This window comes from Gavia stellata, chromosome 7 (genome assembly GCF_030936135.1).
Source record: "Gavia stellata isolate bGavSte3 chromosome 7, bGavSte3.hap2, whole genome shotgun sequence".
Lineage (NCBI taxonomy): Eukaryota > Metazoa > Chordata > Aves > Gaviiformes > Gaviidae > Gavia > Gavia stellata.
The window spans coordinates 12,213,589-12,233,487 of NC_082600.1; the positions used below are offsets into that span (position 1 = coordinate 12,213,589).

At 35.5% G+C, this 19,899-nt stretch overlaps 1 protein-coding gene across 4 annotated transcripts in view; it reads left to right on the forward strand.

Moving 5' to 3' along the window:
• The window catches only part of PPP1R13B (protein phosphatase 1 regulatory subunit 13B), a 60,302-nt gene that overhangs the window by 18,469 nt on the left and 21,934 nt on the right, over nucleotides 1-19,899 (forward strand). For all 4 annotated transcript variants that reach the window (XM_059819780.1, XM_059819782.1, XM_059819781.1 and 1 more), the window contains exons 3-4: nucleotides 3,070-3,189; nucleotides 4,694-4,761. In XM_059819780.1, the coding sequence (XP_059675763.1) occupies nucleotides 3,070-3,189; nucleotides 4,694-4,761 (188 nt within the window). The remainder of the gene's footprint in view (nucleotides 1-3,069; nucleotides 3,190-4,693; nucleotides 4,762-19,899) is intronic.

Sequence of the window (19,899 nt, forward strand, 5' to 3'; positions counted from 1 at the left end):
CTGATCTTTCACTGAACTCCCCTGCTATGGAGATAATTCGTTACTTTGTTTTCTCGTTTCATGTATAGCAGGCATAAAAGTGTTTATTACAAACAGCAGGATATTTTTGATCAGGATAAAAGCAGATTCTGAAGTTTGAAACTTATTTTGTTTTAAATAGTGGATATATAGTTCCAACAGAAAGATTTTTTGCAATTCTCTTCTAAAACATGGATGCGATATCTGTGTTTTGGTCTTTCAGGGTGTTTCAGTCATTTCAGAATACTTAAAACTAGCCCATCCTCAAAACTTTTGCTTAAAAGGAAAAAGGAGTCAATCTCAGTTCTAAAGTTAGTCTTTCAGAATTTTCATCCAACTTAAAATCTAAGGCAGTTTATGGATATATGCATATATCACAGTTTTCCACTTAGTTATTCATGAAAACAAACATTATCTAGATAATTTTTTAATGTGTTGTTAAAGTGTAGGGTTCCAACCTGTTTATTATTGCTCTACACCCTTTCTCCTATTTCACCTTTTCTTCTTTCTCTTCTATTTACATTTTTAAAAATTAAAATTAAAGTTTGCAATAGAATTGTGAAAACAAGTACTGACAAATACATCTGAAGCTATAACAACTGGGAAAAGTTTAACTGCGGGGTTTTTTCATGTTTTAGTTTTGATTCTTAAAGAACAGATATTTCCAGAAAATATCCCTTTGTGCTAGCCTAACTTACAGCAAATATAAGATCATGCTTTCTTCCTGCAATTTTTCTAGATTTAAAGGATTTAAACTGAAGAAAGGAGTGGGGACTTCAATTCTTATCATGTCTTGTATCAAGTGTTAATGTCCATTTTTTCTTCCTCTGTCTTTTCTGAATTTGTTTCATGTAGCTAAGTTGCACAGAATGATTAGTGCTTCTTCATTTTTCTTTTCTCTGTTTCAGTGATGATGATGTTGCTGTTATTACTTTAACCCGTTTTCTGTCTAAATTAGGGCAACATATCCCAAATTGTTTTTGTGGAAGAATTGCAAAAGTAATAGAAAATGTCTTTCCCATTTCTCTCCATGGTCATGTCTGAAAAATACTAGCCTTGATTCTTCAAGGTGCATTATGTAAACGAAACCTTTTATTTTGAATAGCTCCTAGGATCAGGGCCTTACTTTTAATGGGGGACCAGCCTAACCAGGAGTCATGCTGCAGCCACTCCTCGCCATTCCGGAATTAGCCCAACCCTGTTCAGACATCCAGTTTCTTGGTACTTTGTTATCGAGTTTCAGCTCTTGCTAGGTTTACCTAGCAATTTTTCTATTTGGAAAAAATTCCTAAAGATTCTTATCTTCTGTGTCCTAAAGTCTCTGAACTGAACCATTTAAATATTTTTACACTCTGTGATCTTTAGAAGACTCATGCTGCAATTTCGTGGGTATGCTTCAAAGCACTTGAAATCTTACCTTACTTTAGGGGTTGAAAAACCTGAAAATCATGTTTTTAAAATTCCTTTTCAAGAACTGAGTTGTCATAAGCCACTGACCTTATTCTTGTGTGCATAAGCACTATTGACAGTGTTTCCTGGAGTCCACTTGAGTGAGGAACAAGCAAAAGAAAAGAAAAACATGTACTTTTTTAAATCTGGTGTTGTGATTTTTTTGTTGTTGTTGTTGTGGGGTTGGTGTTTTTAGGCAAGACAGGTAAGCAGTCAGCTCATGAATATAATTAGCTTGTAGTTTAAATGACCCTTCCCTGTTGAAAGCAGCTACATCTACCTGTGGCTAAACTGTGTTAATCACTATACCTATTTGTCATGACAGCTTTTGACAAGACACTTTATTGTATTAAATGCATTGTGAATCAAGTGATGCAAATGCATTGTTCTTTAAAAACTACAATTAAGTGTCCCAAGAGTATCAAGATGTGCATACATTTATGTAGTTCATAATGCATATAAATTTAGGTAAATTTCATTATAAAAAGGTGTATTTGTGATGTGGTTTTCCCAAGCTTTCCCCAAGATATCTATTATATCTTTCAATCATTTTGTCTTCTCATGTCAAATGGGTTAAATATGAAACAGATAACAAATTGTTAGTGGTGCTCTGCCTGGTAGGAGATACTGCGGTTTGGGTTTTGGGGGCAGAGAGCATTTTGCTTTTAACAGTGAAGAACACAAACTCCACCTTTTGGTTTCCATTCAGGCCTGAGTTTCTGTCGTAATATTGGTTTGACTGATCAGTGCTGCATGTAGGAAAGCTAATTAAATATCTGCTAGTATAATTTTATTCTGATTAGAAGGTATCTTCTAATACTATGCTTAGTATTAGAACTTAAAAGGGAGATTTTCTTACCTTAATTAAAACATTTAAAAATAAATGCAAGTATAATTACGAGACCAGTGAAAACTTCGCTTTTGAAATGTATTTTGATTTTGAAATACTAACTATATAGTGTGCAGCCTCATAGTAATAATATATTTGATCAGTTCAGAAGAAATAACTACACTGTGAGAATGTTTTACATTTCTTTGCAGAAAAACAAAGAGACTGCTGCATAGAATTTAGCCTTTATTTGTTCAAAGATTTGCCAGTAATTCCACATATACTGGAATTTAATGTCTGGCATAGAGTATTGGAGTGGGAGCACCTGCTCAAGTTCTTAGGAGATGAAATGTCAATATAATGATAAGGCTTTTAGTCTGAGTGGAAACCCAGAGGTTCAAATTGAATTAATCATTTTAATAATAGAACAAAATATCCATCTGGTGGTGATGGGTAGCAAAGGTGCAAAGATCAGCATTGTGAAAAAGGTTGTGATAAAGAATTCCAAAATTAGAATTTCTAAACACTGATATTTTTTGTACGGTTTTGCAAACTGGTTATGTACTGCTCTTAAGCAGTGAACTATGTTACAGTAACAGGCTAGTTTTTAATACAGTGCAACTGTTGGTGCCTGTTTCTTTGACTTTGCGTAAAATATATTGGATAGATTGAATTGCTACCAAAAAAGACATGCTGATTCTTAATGAGAGTTCTGTAAACCTTTGCTTAATTTTAAAATAGTTGTGATAAGTTTTTTGGTCTTGTACTTTTAGAGCGTCCCATACCCTTTGATCACATGATGTATGACCACCTACAGAAATGGGGTCCCCGCAGGGAAGAGGTGAAATTTTTTCTTCGTCATGAGGAGTCACCAGCCGAAAGTAATGAACAGAGTAAGTACACTTATCCTGTGGTGTTGTTACCTAAATATATTTAAAACATTTCTGAAGTGAGTTTGATAATCAGTTCTTTCAGTGAACTTCAGTAGATACGTGTAATACAACTACCTTATACCAAAGCCATTTTGAACCTTCCTCAGTGGCACATTTATCCATGTTCTCAAATTCCCTTTTCTAGAATAGTTTCTACCAGTCTATTGAGTAATATTTTTATAGTAAGATTGGTTTCTGTTCTGCTTAATACTGATCCAAAAATGTTGGTGGGTATTAGAGGCTTAATGCTTTTTTTTCTTGTTGAGAGAAAGTCCCTACATTTTGAGAGGGTAGGATTGTTCCTTTTGACCTCCTGTTGTCTTTCAGTTGCCCCAGAGAAAAGACTCAGTAAACTACTTGGCCTCCTTTAGAAACTAAAATCTGTTTTACAAACATCATTGTTGGAGATCTCAGTGGCTTTACTTCCTCAGTACTTCATGTAGATATATTTAATAATGGTGATAATTTGCACATTGAAAAATTGCAGGTCAGCTTAGTTCTACAGGAAAAGTGTTTCTATAAAGCAGTGCCATATAAAGTGGGGCTTTCTTAAAAGACTGGAATGAAAATAGAAGGATTTCAGTTTTCTGATATAACTAGTATAGACTGTACTTAATTTATGAGAAGACTTTTCAGGCTGTGCATTACATACTTAATGGCTGTCAGACTATCTGAAGGATAGGAAAGGTATCTCGAAGTGAGATGTATATTTGCATGCTCAGATTATCTTTACTCATTCAACTAATTTGACTACTTCTGACAACTGAATTTCAAGTCTTGGCTGAGTCCTTATTGCTTTGAGCTGGGGTTTCTTTTCATATCTCTAAGTGGTTGCTGGTTGCTCTGAATGCCAGAAGTAGCAGGCCAAATAATGTATGAGGGATTTTTGTATTAATTAGGTACTTTGTAAAATAAGCAGTCATCCTTTGGGCAATACAAATTTACAGTATGTTAAGAAATTTAAGATACACCTGAAGCCACAGAGTTTCATGTACAACAAAAATATCACTTCTGAACCATGCATGCAAGGCTTTTTAATTAATCATTGACCTATGGATCAATTTGTAGATTAAATTTGTTTATAAGGCATTGGAAAAACTTCTGCTACTATATTAATTTTTAATGTATTCCACTAAAGCTACTGCTTCTTACGGACACAGAAATATGAAACTTCAGTAGTCACACTCAGTACATTCCCTTTCGTGACATCATTCCCTAAACACAAGTCAGAAAAGTAGAGCTGCATGTTTGTACTTTTAACAGAGGAAGTCTGTGAAGTAAATGTTTTATTTCTGCTGACTCTACTGCTTACAAAGAATAACCTAATAAGAAAGAGTTGGTACTAGCAGGATAAAAATTCACAGGTAAAAGCATTATACAAAAATTATCAAAAAGAACAGATTCAAGAGTGAAAACCATTTGTGTTGAAAACTGAATTTTGCACTGAGTGATACTTTACTTTTAGGTGGACGTCAAGCCCAAAATCAAAGAAATGGCATAAATATACCTGTGGAGAAACGTACGGAGAATGGGGTATGTAATAAATCCTAAAGGTTTTGGATCAATTCCACTCACATACTTGATGTTTTAAAAATTCTTGTTTTTTCAAGATCTATTATGGTGGGAACTGGTGGAAAATGTATAGATCTTGTTCTAATTTTTTGTTTGTTTGTTTTTGTTACAAAGTGAATGGGAGAATATGGCTTTTTTCATGAATACTCTTAAGTTTTCTGTCTAGAAAGAAACTACTTTCTGTGACGTAAGAAGCCCCCGGAGTCTTATTAATTACTGCATTTTCTAATCTGTCTTCCTCTGTCTTATTCATCCTGTGTGAAGAAAAAAACATCTACATTATTCTTTCATACTAGTATTGCCTGTCCAGACATCTTTTCTTGTTTGATTTATCTCACTGGTATTGATTCATGACATAGCCTTATACGTTAAAACATAAGAATGTACCTATGGATTCGGATGTTTTCAGACACTGGTAGAATAGGTTGCATGCCCCTCAGAGCCACCTCTTTGTACTGTTTTTTATGCACTGGGTTCATTTCTGTGCCTATTTTTTTACTAAAATATTCCTAGGTTTCTAATTTAAAATACATATTACATAGCATAGGCAACCTGTTTGGTGGCATTCAGTGAATCATGGCTTGAACATTCTCTCTTTTACAAGTAAAATGTAGTATATCTCTTTCAAAATTACCATGGCTTAAAAACCTTCTACTCCTGAGCTGAAACTCACTTTACTTTCTTCTCTCTCTTCTCATCCTCAATACTGATGAAGACTCTACAGAGCATATTCTGCTCTCATTTGCTCAGAACCATTCTGCTGCCTTTACTGAGGCACTAAAGCTATAGTTGACTATTTTTAAATGTTTTTAAATTTCAATAAAAAGATTTGAGCTCGCCAATTCATAGTTGTATTGTCTCTATGAAGCACTGTCAATTTCCAGATATGCATAGGGCTCTTTCTCAGGGTAAAATAATGCTTAGAAAAGTTTAAAAACAAACAAATCAGGTTTTTCAAGCTGAGATGTCTTAAAGAAAAAAAAAAAAAGAAATAAAACGTTAACAATAATTGTGCAGATTAAATAATTCTGTACTTGTATATTGCCTGATACTTGGCATCTAGAATCCACACGCATACACGCAAATATGCAGCAACAAAGTTGTTCAGTTGGTTTGCAGCTCTTAGCAGCTCATTTTGTGTATGGCATGTGGGCCTAGTGGAAGGAATTTTTTTCCCTATTCAAAACAGTTAATCATGTATTGCTTTCTACGTTCCTTTTCTGTAGAGAACACTAGCTGATATCCTCTGCTGCGTGGATCCGTTTATCCTGCTTTCATTGTCATATTGACAATGTAGTGAGATCATAGCACTATAATGTGCTAGGGGAACATAACTCTTTCATGACCTCCCCTGATCTATTCCTCCATGTAAGTCATAGCACATATACTTAATTTCAGACATAATATCTTTGGAAATTAGGACTGGCATGTGTAGTATGCCTTATAATCTCATTTCTTGGCAGCACTAAAGTTTATGATAGTATTAGATCAATTTGCTGTTAATTTTTATGGGTAAAGCTCAGACCTGGTAACTTGAATAACGCTGCTACCTGTGTGCCATTCAGCATATATTTTTAAAAAAACACGAAAGTTTGGCCACAAAATTAAAATTTATTAGGAAACTGATCACTTTAAAATGGACTTTTATCAGGTTTAGGAAATTATTAAAACACAAGAAAGACTAAAACCTGAAGGGGTTGTATTAATGTAAATTGTGGTGGGTTTTATGCCAAAAATGGTACAAATTAGGTTTTGAAAGTGTATAAAACTAAGATTTTTCAATTGTACCAAGTTTTAAATCAGAGGGGGAGGGGGAAAAAGAGGTGGCTTCAGGATCAAGGGTTTAATCAGCTTACACTTACGTAATGCATTAGGCTTATTCATTGTTACTGGCATGCTGAATGTTAGACTAGCCCTAAAATCAATGCAAACTAATGGAACATTGAAGACAGCTCAGATCTTATCAAATATTCTGCATTCAGGTATATTTTTATTATGTGTACTGCTTTAATGATGAAATAATTGATTTTTATTTAATATCTGGTTAGAGGTGAAAGTGTGATACGCATAGAAAACTTTAAGATTAATGTTTGCTTTAATGTTTGAATCAATAGTCTTGGAAAAACTGATGGGCCATCTGTCTAGAATTCAATTTGGATAATTTTATTAATTGGCATTTTGTCGTTATGCATAGGATTTTTTTTTTGTTCTTTGAAACTATATGTGCTTGATCAGCAATTGTTTAAATAATGGTTAGCTTAAAATCACATTCTAGAAATGCTTAAATTTCATTAGATTATCTTCCAAATAAAGATTTGATATCAAAAATAGAATAGGCTAGGTCTCTTCAAACAGTGAAACATGCATTGTTGTAAAAAGCTTACCCGTAATTGCTCACCTGAGAGCTTTGCATTCTGCATAACAAAGTCTAAAGGGAAAACTATGTGAGATTTTGTAAATTGACTAGTTCTCTTATTCTTGAGGTGACCTTTCGGGTTTGCTTTTGTTTATAACTTTCCTTCTTGGAAGTGGAATTATGCTGTAATCAGGGCCTGATCTCTTTCCACCACTGCACAAAGGTGTAGATACGTGGAGATAAGACTTACATAACTAAACATTTCCCTTTGCCAGGGAGATTAGACGGTGTCTCGAGAGGGATTCTCTTCTCTGAGAATAGCTGCCGCTGCCTCTTCCTCCTCTTCCTTTCTTTTGCATGTGTAACTGAGCCAGTTTGATTTGAACACAAGTTGTAACAAGGGAAATTCTAATTAAATATTGGGAAAAATGTTTTCTCAATGAGAGTAACAGACATAGGAACAGATATCCTAGAGTCTGTGGGATTTCTATCTAACTGAATAAAGTTCTGAGCAATCTGAACTGCTCCAAGGTTATTGAACCAGGTGACTTCCAGAGGCTCCTTTCTACCTAAATTATTCTTTAATTTTGTGATCAGTGGCCATGAAACAGTGGTGATACGATACTGGGTCTTGTTTGCTTCCAGATGTCCTAGCATGATCCAAGCTTCATTCCATAGAAGCAGCAGAAGTCGGAGTACAGTAGGACAGAGCAAATATAGTTACAACCACTGGGGGTCAGTGGTAGACAGGAGAGGGACTCGGAGCCACCCGTCGTGGTGCAGCTACCAATCATCAATAGGAAAAGTGGATCAGAGATGTACTTAAAGGAAGTCCCAGAAAGAGGACTGACTGGTTGATGACAGTTGTCCAGATGAAAAGGTAATCAGATAAGCGAGAAATTTCTTGGTGATGAGAAAACAAGAAAGCAGATGCAGCTCAAGAGGGAAAAAAAGATGGGGTACAGGAACCTGATGGAAGGGAAGTGTATTGGACTGACTAGAAGTAGGTTAGTGTAATGAAAACAGTCTGTATATTGAGACAATACTTGTTTGCTGTAGTTGCTTGGTTTAAATTATTTTTCTACTTAGTAATTGGGCAGAATAAAATGTTGGTTTATGGTCTGCTGTACCATTTTCTTTTTAACTTATTTTTGCTGTTTCTAATATTAAAATTGCTCCCCTGATGAAGAGACACTGATACCAATAAGCGCTTTTCTTCATAGATATTGACTGAAGCCTTTGCTAAGAAATACAAAGTGGAACCTGATTTTATCTCTCGCTATGAAATTTGTGTTAGATTTAGCATAAAAGAAACTTATGTCAGGGAAGAAAACTTCATCATCATCCCAAACCGGAGAATCACACTCCTGTAAATTTTCTTAGTCTTGAAGCTGTGACCAATAGATAAAGTTGATAATTAAAATTTTGTGCTGATTAGATAACTATCACTATTTCTGTTAAAGTGGCTCAAATCAGGCTTTTAGCAAAAATTTTACAACAGGTAGCCCAACTGTTTTAGCATCAGGAGACTCTTATACTTTCATGCTGGGGAAATTGCTCAGGGAAATTTCATTAACAGGTAGGTTAAAACTTCTACATATATGTACATGCAAAGCAGTTTAATGGTACTGATTTAACTTAGGAGAGTGTATGGTTGCTGACAGAGAGTAGATAGCCATCTGATGCAGTCAGTCTCTGTATCCCATTCCATCATGACAGTAGTAAAGCTACATTGCTTTTGAGTTCCTGTGGTATGGCTTGACAAACTCTAGGCTTAGAGTTTAGGTATAACCAGATAAAAAGGCATTAAACATCTAATATACATTTTGTCATGTATTTGTTATGATATGACAATTAAAATTTTTTAAATGTCTTCTAAAAAGTATCTGATAAAGAAGTTTCAAAGATGGCTGAAGGGGGGTGGTTTACAAGTATACTTGCACAGGCAAAATACTTAAAGGTTTCCCTAGCCTGTCAGGCAAAAATATGACAAAATCTAGTTGTGAAGAAAAAGGCAAACAAGTTAAAATTTTAACCTCAAGAGACGAGAAATACATTATATGTACTTGCTTGAAGTTCCTCATTTGAAATGTTGAAGGATAAAGAGCTTAGTCTGGAATAGAAGTTGTTCTTCAAACCTGAGCTGCAAATTCAGTTTAATATAAGCTTGTAAGTATTAAGTACTTTCTGTTTGTAACATATAACAATGTACTTGGTAGAGGCTGCCATGCACATAGGACAGGTTTTAATCGAATTTGTTTAAAATGAACAAATAACTATGTGTCAGTCTTGGAAATCTAGATTCTTTCATGGGTCTCAGCAAAGTCTAAACAAATAATTCCATTAAAAGGTGATAAAAAGAAATTCAGGCACAAGGAATTCTAACAGTTGCAGAGAAAAAAAATTTTCAGAAGAAATTTTCTTGTAGGCTTCCTGGAACATTTTGACCATGTAAAACACCTGGTAATTAAATCAGATCCAAGTTTTCCTGATTTTCTGTTGCTTTTGTTAAGGAGACAAAAATGATTGTATCTGCCACTTACACAGTCAAGGGTGTTCCCATGTCTAAGACATACATTCCTAAAATTATTTTTACCTGTCAGAGAGGGGAGCCTTGCTGCACCTACAACAGCCTTCTGCACCATCAGATTTCTAGTTCAAGCCCTGGGTCAGCTTAATAGAGTTTGGGTTCTCCTCAGACTGATACAGTTCTTCATTAAGTCTGTCTGAAGCATATTCCAGACAGCTGGCAGTATCTTGCTCTTCAAAAAATAGAAAAACTAATCCAACTAAAGGACTTGAGGGAAAAAAAATAAATTAGGAAGTAAAAAAAAATTACAGTCTAAAGCTAATTTTAATGCATACAAATAGCTTTTGAATTCTTGCTGGACTAGAAATCCCAGTCTCTTCACACGTCAGTAAAGGGTAGTTCTGTAGGGTAACATCTCTACAAGACTGTGTGATCTCATGGAAAGAATTTCTATGAACTGTATGGAATTCAAATGGTTCTGATCTCTTACCTCACTCTGAGGCCTCTTGTAAACTTTTTAGGCAGTCACATCATTCTTGGATTTGGAATGTCATGAACAGTGTTTTGACATGTCCTGTGCAATCTCACATGTATTTCAATCCATAATGGACAAAGTTACTAATGCTTACATTTTATGAGAATAATTTTATAAGTTTCATCACACTTATTCTGTGATCATTTTCCTGTTATAATTTTAATTATGATGGCATTAGTGATGAACATTAGCTCTTAATATCTGACTTAATTTTTTTTGAGGAGTCTAAAGCTTGTTTGACTAATTGGAAACAGGAAACACTCTTGGAACCCACTTGGAACATTGCGAAAGGACTGTTTTCCTCCATGTCTTCTCCATGTATTTACATAATTTTTAATCTCTGTCACTCTAGATACCAAATATCTGTGTAGATGGCTATGGATATGAGAGATAATCACAGTATACAGATGTGTAGTATACACACACTTATACACACTCACTTGTAGTATGCAGACTTTGTAGTCCTGCTGCTCTTTTGGGCATCAAAGATAGTTCTTCTCAGCAAGTTAAAGGGAACAAAGATCTGGTTTTCTAGTCCATAACAGCCAACAGGTGGCTTCCTGTTTTGTAGAGGAGGAAAGACCTAAACTGCACCATTTACTCAATCTACGCCTTTAGTTCCCACTTTTACAGGTCTGACTTTGCTTTTCCTCAGGCATGGCTTTGCAGTTCTACAGCAATACTTAGTTGAGATGTCCATGGAAGAGGGAGGGTGAGAAGTCCTATCCATTTGTTTGTTTAACCTCTAACTATGGTACTTATTTTCATATATTTGTGTTGTGAACATGGAGCAATACAATTCGCTCATTTTCCTAGATTTCTAACTAAATGAAGCATGTGGAAAATTGCCTCCAGTTGTCACTGCACATAGAGATCCTGAGTTGCTTGGCCTTTATATAAAGGTAGAATAGTTTAGAATGAGTGCTTCAGCTGATGCATAACATTATACACGTTAGCTCATAAAGTAAATGTTACCTGAAGAGTTCATTTGTTATTTTTCATTAAGTATTGCTGTGCTTTCACAGTCCTTACACTGGCACTGTAAACTTCAATGCCTTTTGTCACAGTTGTATCCTTGTATCCACATTAGTATCATTTTTAGTTAAGCCAAATATTTTAATTTTAAGTTATTGTAAGGAAGATGGGACTTGTCCTTTCCTTTATTTCTGTAGCTCCTTGCAGGAGACAGATTATGAAATTCATTGCATCAGTGCAAAGCTCTAAGAGCTTAATTGTGAAAGCTTGAGACTTTAGACTGTCCCTCTGTCTCTCTGAGCAGCTTTCAGTTCTGAGCAGGAGACTCTTCTGGTCCTTATAAGGCCAACTATTCCTTTTCAGGCTACCTTTAGAGTTCTGTCTTTTATGTAGCTGTGTCATCTGCAGATTAGTGTTTCTTCTCATCTTTTCCACAGTCTCTGTGGTTTTTCTTGTGCAGTGCTGCTGTGGCCTCCTTTCTCTGACACACCTTTCCATGTTCACTGACTTGTTCATTTAGTTTCCTGTCCATCTAGCCTTTGGACACCTAGCATACCTATTTCCCACCTGTGTGTTTTTCCCAGGCAAGTGAACCTTTCCATTTCTCTATTGTCTCCACAGCTGCCTCCAGATCAAATTGTTGTTAGGTTTGTTCCCCCTGCAGTCTTCCTCAGATCAAAGCAGAGAAAACAAAAATCCCTCTGGCTAATTTAGGAGCAAGGGAGTTGAACTTGTTTTTCTTCTATTATTCTTACTGGATGATCTTACTCTACAGCTCATACCTTTTCTTGCTTGCTAAAAATAAGCCTGTTCTTTATGCAGCTGGAATATTCACTGTCTTTTGCTTGGACATACAGTTCTTCAGTGTCCTTATGGAGACCCATTTGGCTGGATCTCTTGTGTAAGTGCACTGAATCATGCTTGAATTACTTTCTTGAAAGAACGAAGAGAGAGTGAACTTGCATGTAATTCGTGAGTTTGACAAGGTAATTTACAGCTTTTTATATTTTTTATCTTCCACAATATCGTAATTTTTAGATACATAACAAAATTGTTAATGAGGTTTAGTGTTTTCTTTAATGCTTAATATTTAAAAATCCTTAGGTTAAGTTTTGGCTTGCTGCAGTCTTCTCTGACTTGCAGCTTCTTGGTTTATGCTATTACGTACATGCTTTAGCTTTATTGCTGGCTCATTTATTCATCTTGTTGCATGCAAGATTTAAGAAAAAGCTGAAGTATGCAGAGAAAAGCATATAGCAGAAACTGGAAAGGTTTGCATAAGATTGTGGTATCTATTCTGACTGTACTGTTTGCCTTTTATCTTAGGCAGTCTCTGTTAATAAAGAAACTTAAATTTCAGGTGGTGTGGTTTTCTGTCACTTTAAACAGTAAAATTAAATACAGAAAGTAATGATTTTCCTGATCTTTTTGGTATTTGATTTTTGCACTGAGTTGGTAATACTGCAAAAATACAAATGGAACAAATAGTTCATTTGTTTTTAAAGCTAAATTGTCTGTATTCTTATATTTTCAGTTTAACCTGATAACTGTGAAAGAGCTGTGTATTGCTCAACATTTTCCATTGAATATGAAAAGTGCAATGAATCAAGCTGATTGTAGTTGACAGCTGGCTTGATCTTGCTGTGATTAGGTCTTTTACTGCTGGCAAAATCCACTAGCCTTTTCCGTTAGCTGATTGTTGATGAATGCAGAGAGACAGCTTTTCATATTGGTAAAGAATTTGGGGAAACCTTTATTTCATATGGAATAAGATTAAAAAATATCCTACCTCCTATTGACTGCACTAAGCCAAAAAGCCATGCAGGAACTTGTAAGATGTGTACAGTTCTTGATTTAGCTTGTTCATGGCAAACAGTTAAACAACTAGTGTAGACAGAAAATAACAGAAACATGGAGTTGAAGCTTGTTGAAGCAACGCAAATGTTTACAGACGATGGACAGTGCTGCAAAATAAAGATGTGCTCTCTTACAATTATATGGGAAAATAACGAACAGGTAATTAATTACTTTACAAAATTTGTTAGTTTTACACTTTAGTGGACATGTTATTTGCATACTGTGTAGCTTTTGCACTTTAGTTTAAATGATTGTGGGTTTCATTGTCACATGACTGGAATGCAGACCAGTTTGGGTTTTCTAACTCCTTATCTCTGAATTGAAATTCTTAGTTAATCAGATTTTGTTAGCTGCATTTGCTATCATTTTTAAGTTTTAAGATCTTACCAAAAGCTCGTTACTTCAAGATGTCATAGTCAGCTTTTGCTTTTAACAACTCAGATTTTATGGGAAGTGCAAGTCACACGCTAAGTTTCACCACATATCTTTCAATTATAGGATACTTATTTTCAGTACTTTGGTGTTTTGGGAATGTTTTATTAGACTGTTCTCATACAAACAATACTACATCACCACAGAAAAACTTCAGATTGAAACAATTACTTAAGGGAAGAATAAACGCACATTTGATGCTAAACATGTTATTCAGACTAATGATAAGTGCATCTTAACCTTACTTAGCTAGCTATCAGAATTAAGATGTTGCTTTTCTAAAAGACCCAGAAAAATATAGTTCCGAGCCTATTTTTAAAGGAACTTGGACAGTGTGTTTTCAACATGTATTGTAACATGTCTGTTACTCAAAATTACTCTGAGTAAAAGGATTAGTATTGTAAACAGGTCTGAAGTTTTGTGCACAACCGATCTGTTATTTCTGTGAGAATGGATAATTTCTTTTAAGATAATTTACTTTGTTAGGAGTGTGAGGTTGATGTTTTGATTCAAATCAGCTACTGGATATTTTAGCCAACACTAAAGTTAACATAAATGTGCTTAAGATTTCTGTGGCTGTTAAAAGTGTCTGCAAGGATGAGGCAGAAAGCAGTATTTTCAAGTTCCAGATACTCCTTTCCTATGTTGTAGAAGTGATCTATAAGCAGTTTATTTCATATGTAGCAGATGTTCGATTTATGTTAAATCCAATTCTAATTTTGAAAATCTATTTTAACATTGTTTTGATTTTTGTTGAGTTCTGCCTTTCTTAGCTGTTCTGTGCAAAATAGAGGACAGCCTCACTTGTGAGATTTCTAAGAAAGCAATATGGGACAACAGGAAATCTGGAGTCTGTGGCTTATGCTGAATAGACTTCAAACATTTTATTATATAGAGTGACTTACTAGCATCAGCAAGTTGGAGGAATTGCTAGCAAGGTAATGTAGTTTATGAAAGATGTTAAGATTTTATCAAATATAGATAATGTGAGATTTTTCAGCAAATTGTGGTACAGCTGAAGCGTGTTTATTGTAAAAAACCATTAATGTATTTATTTGCACAAATAAAACAACATTTTAAAATAAATTTCTGAGTAAAGTTATCAGATTCTGTTTGTAATGTTAATTTCAAGATTATTTTATTATCAGGAGATAGCACATGCTAGGTATATTTTCCTTTAATTCCCAATATTCTGATTGCCTTTTCTGGGTTTAATTAGCTTGTTCATTTCCATTAGCTAAAAAAAGCATGTGCTATTGTCATTGGGTTCTTTAAAATGGATTTCTGCTATCGGCATATTTCTGACCCAATTAAAAAAATGGAAGGCAGAGCTGTGGATAAAGCCATTAAACTGGAAATAATGTCGTCCAAGTCGAGATCAGCAAAAACTCTATTTTAGTTTAAATAAAACCAGATATTTTTCTTTGTCTTTTTGTAGTTTTACATGAGTTTTCACACAATAATTTCAAGTTGTCTTCATTGTGCATGGCACTAGGATCAAGTTTTATGGAAAATGTGGTCAAAATCTATTAGAATTCTTAAATTTGGTGATATATAGGGTCAATATGTTTCAGAAATAGAAGGAGGTAAGAATCCATAATCTTCAGCAGATGCTCCATCTTGTGTTCTCCTCTCATAGTCCTCAGAGAACACAAGGAGGCCGCATAGATTTCATATAAGACCTATCTGATACAGAACTGGTATAATAAACTCCTGCATCTTCCATCTGTTTTCCCCATCACTACTGTTGTGCTGAGGACAGGTACCCAAAGTGTGAGCTGGCTATTCTTATCAGCAACCTTTAAAGCTTTGTTGCCAACTGGGCTTGTTAAAGCTTCCCCTCAACTATGTTACTTTGAATGAGGCTTAAGGCAGAAAAGTTATGCATGTCTGGGCTTCTGCTGCTCGTGCCCAAGTTAGCATGGGAGAATTAGGAAATCTTTTGCTAAATTCAGTAGGCAAAGCAAGCTGTTCCTTTCTTTCCTGCTGTGGCAATTTGGTAGTTGTGCAGCCACAGCTGTAGCTCTTCCTTTGCTGTAAATGTGGCACAGAGGAGGAAAATGCAGGGATGGCCCACTGCGGTGAGAGCTCCCTGATTTAGGGAGGCTGAGAATTGTCAGAGCCCTGATCCTAGTCTGGAATTCACTGGCTGGGGAGTGCCCTGACCTAACCCCCTTCATTTTACAGTTGTCAGTCTGCTTCGTTCTGGGAAAATGCTCATTTATGTAATATACTTCACTTCCTTTGTCCACATACTTGTATACCTAGTCCCAGACCTGGCAGTTCTGTGTTTGTCATGTAACTGGATAGATTTCTGGGGTTTGACAGCTGTACAAAGGTAAATTTCCAGTCTGGAGGCAAGTTTTGTATTCCTTCATTTGCCCTAGGAAGGAACAGTGACTTAAAACTGCTATAGGTTATGGAAGACTGAGTCTTTTAGTATGTGCAGTAAAAACAGATTTTTTACTTTGCATTTCTGCGTAGGCATTTTAAGCTTTCTCAGGAGCAACTTGCAGTACCTTTCTGGCCTTTGCTGTCCTCTCCTATTAGGCTGGTGAAGATGATGTTTTCTTTTTGCTATGGTAAAGTTGTGTGCGTCATTACACCCCCATGTGGGACTTATTAAATTCCTTAAATCATGAGCTCAAAGGATTGGATTCTTGGATTTTTTTCTCTCTTTCCATTGCAGTTCCTGCCTCTAATTCAGTACTGATCTTGTCCTTTGTCTGTGTTTTTTGGGGGGTTGGGGTTTTGTTTTTGTGGCGTGTGTGTGTCTCCGACCCACTATCTCAAGGCTTTGATAGGCTGGTGTTGCCCCAATGTTGATAAAGAGTGTTTTCTTTCATATTTATTCTGGCTGAGGATATGGTTACCTTTACCATCACAAACGTTTGGGGGGGGCGGGTGGGGTATGGAGGACTTCAGAGAAGGCTTACTTTTCTTTTTTTTTTTCAAGCTAAAAAAGGCCATTTGGCCAATAAGTTCCTTACCTGTATTACAATTTTAGAGTGCCAGCCTATGTAAAGAATAAACAGTGTAGTTGGGTTGCGGGTGGGATATATGTTGCGCTATCTTTAGTAGCTGCTCTGTATTGGCTTGTCAATAAATTGGTAGGTGGTTGAAAGTAGTGGGATACAAGCAGAAAAACTTTCTGGGTAGCCCTTTTCATGGCCAGAGTCAGAACCAGCCATTCTGGGCTCCAAGGCAGAAGCTAAGACACAGATTTTCTCACTTCCCTGCATCCTGGTTGATTACATTTTTATCTAGGTTATGTTGGACCTTGGCAATTGGTGGTTTAACCTCAGAATCGTCTCTGACTGTGAGAAGAGAGAAGGGTGGACTGAAGTACCAAAAGAGAAGTAGTAAATGAGGGAGTAAGGATAGAGGTGATGGAGGTGAGTGATAGGAAAAAGACTAGAAAACTTGTGAGTTCATTGTACGTGATTCATTGTACAAGAATATGCGTAGGAGAAGGTGGAGCTTGGCCAGTGTCAGGAGGGTTAAGGTACTTGAACCCTACACTTTCTAGTGCAGGGTGTTGGGAAGGAAACTGAAGAATTGTGTGGGACATGGGTGTGAACACTTATCTTAAAAAGAAGGAAGGAATAGATAATGGAAGTTAATGACATGGTGGCTCTTGCAAACCTAGAAAAAGATCTGAAGAGATAGCATGCAGGAAATGGTTGGTAAATTCTTGTACTGCTCTGGTTTTCTTTTTCAATTAATTGGTTACATTATGCTTTACACTGGCTATCTGAGTGGCTAGGTGTTGCTGAACCTAAACATGAAACTGCCAGTCGTTATGATAGCCTGTAAAGCTTTTGAATAATTGTTTTCCTTTAAAGCTCTTATTTCTGAAATCATAACAGTCTCAGGTGTGTGTTTGATATATGTTTCATTATTATTTTCAAAGTAATTTTCTGTTCTTACTAGTGCAAACCTAGAAAATGATGAAAAATAAGTGTCTTCATGGCTTAGACATGGAAGTAAAGAAATGCATAAAATCAAACCACATCCTAATTATCATATTTTAAAAAAGAATCTATTTCAAAAGTTCAGTCTCATGGGGGTTTTTTTATTTTAATAGTGACATAATTAGATTCCTCTTAAAAGGTAGTTTTCTGATGGGAGTAAAGGCAAAAAAACATTGGAATTTGCCCTTGTTGCTTATATGTCTTGACTACGGTACACTCTGCTTGTCAAAGAAATATTTCAAGTTCAGGTGCAATTTTTCATTTACTATTGTGGGTTGCCAATGAGTAAGCCATTTCATAATATCTCAGAAGCATGTAGACTGAGGAGTTTTTGATGACAGACAGAACAACATAGTGTGAGGGTAGAAAGAATGGAAGGAGGAATAAGAAAATGAATTTTCAAAGTGACAAGACTACCGTGTAGAAATAAATATTAAAGGCGGTTCCTTTTCTTAATTAAATGCCTAAGGTATGACTTGTTTTGAGGCTGCTTGTAAACTGGTTCCCAAACAATTTAATTACTACTGTACCATTCATCTCACCTGTCTCAAAAATACTAATCATCAAATGGTAAAATATTAGCTTGTAGTAGGACGGTAATGTCAGAAGCTGAAACTCCAGTTCATGATGAGAGACAGAATTTGTAATGACCTTTTAAAGTGCATGCTAAACAAAATAAATACCATTTTTTTAAGATTCTTGTCAATATTCAGAAATTAGGGAATATAGGTGTAAAGTATTCTTGTCTGTATGAGACATACATAATACTTCCTTAGTGTCTAATAATGCAGTGTTTGCTCTATAGCATTTCATTTATGAGTTCATCTCTATGTGTAAATGCTTCTGTGAATCAATGAAAAGAAATTTACAATTCAGCAAAACTGTCTGCTTTGATGTATCACCATGTAATAAATGAATCTGTGGAATCTGGAGGAGTAGATATTTGTAGTGGCTTTTTAGCACCTCCTTCAGAAGGCAGTTCTGTAGGAGGTAGGTTTCTCTTGCTGCAGGAGAAAGGAGGAGGTCTGGACCTTAACTGTGATAGGCTCGTGTTTGTTATGAGAGGTGAGTGACTTCATGGATGAAATTGTTAATAACTAGTATGAACAACACAAACTTAAGAATCTGAGAAACCAACAACCTCATTCAAGAACTGAGAAAATGCAGCACTCTCTTTGCCTTGCATAACCTGAGGTTCTGAAGAAGCACTGAGACTGACTATTTTCAGTGGTGGCATTAGCATACAGATTATTACAGGCAGACTCAACTAATATGAAATGCTCTAAATGAATTGATTCAACTAGATCTCGGCAAAAGAAAGATTCAGTGTTTTTCATGCTGTTTCAAAAATGATGCTGTCCCGTTTTGGAGTCCTAAAATCAGCAACAGTCTATCTGAAAATAATTGATTTGATGTCGAAGAGGAATTCTGCTTGGTCTGTTTACTGCTTTTGCCATGTGGATTAAAAAGAACAAACTGCGAGTGAAGTTACAGGTTTAAAACTTTGTTTCCTCAGCTGCCTCTTCTTTTCTTTCCTAAGTATAGTGTAGTTATTTTAAGTGAAAGGGACACTTACTGGTATTCAGTGAGGTAAACATTAAAAGATTTCTCATAGGGCATTTATATTTAAATGGTTAATTATCACTGTTTCGTGTGTTCCTGTGCTTTGCCATGTATAAAAGGTTTTTAGACATTACAGTTGCCAAATGGAACATTTTACAGTAGTTAATAGTTTCTTCAAGGAGAAGCTAATATTTGCATTCATCTTATAATTAGTCTTCTATATTTTACATAATACAAAATAATGCCGTACTTTTTTCATTATAAGATATACTTTCAAATATGCTTATTTAAAGCAGTAAAATTTCTGAGCTTTTCGATCAAACTGGTTTTTTGTTTCTGGTGCTTTTACAAACCAGTTTCTTACTGTCATTGTGCATTCCAGGTTACATTTTTCGTTCAGAAAATCTGTAATTTTCACTCAGTGAAACTGCTTTTTTACTTTGAAATATGCATAACACCTATACAGATACCACTTTTTGAGTCTAGATATATTTTTAACAAGATTAAATTATTAGCAGAATAAAACATCTCTTTATTTCTTGGACAGTGTTATACCGAAAATTACTACTGGAAAGAGAATGAGCTATCAATGTTGTTAACTTAAACTGATGATCAAAGCAGAAAGGAGGGACTTTGCATAGTCTAATGCAAGTTGTATATTTTTGAAACAGAGCATATGTGTATTGAGAAAATACTATCAATTCAACCCCCCACCTTTTTTACTTTTAACATCAGTGATGCAGAGGGAAGCCTTCAAGGCATTCTGAGCCCCTTTTAAGAATTACCTGCAGTCAGGCAGAAGTAGATGTAGAGGTTTAGGTTTTTCTGGCGGAAGGTCTTGCCAAAGGAAGTCAGCAGAGCCCGAACATGTTCTGGG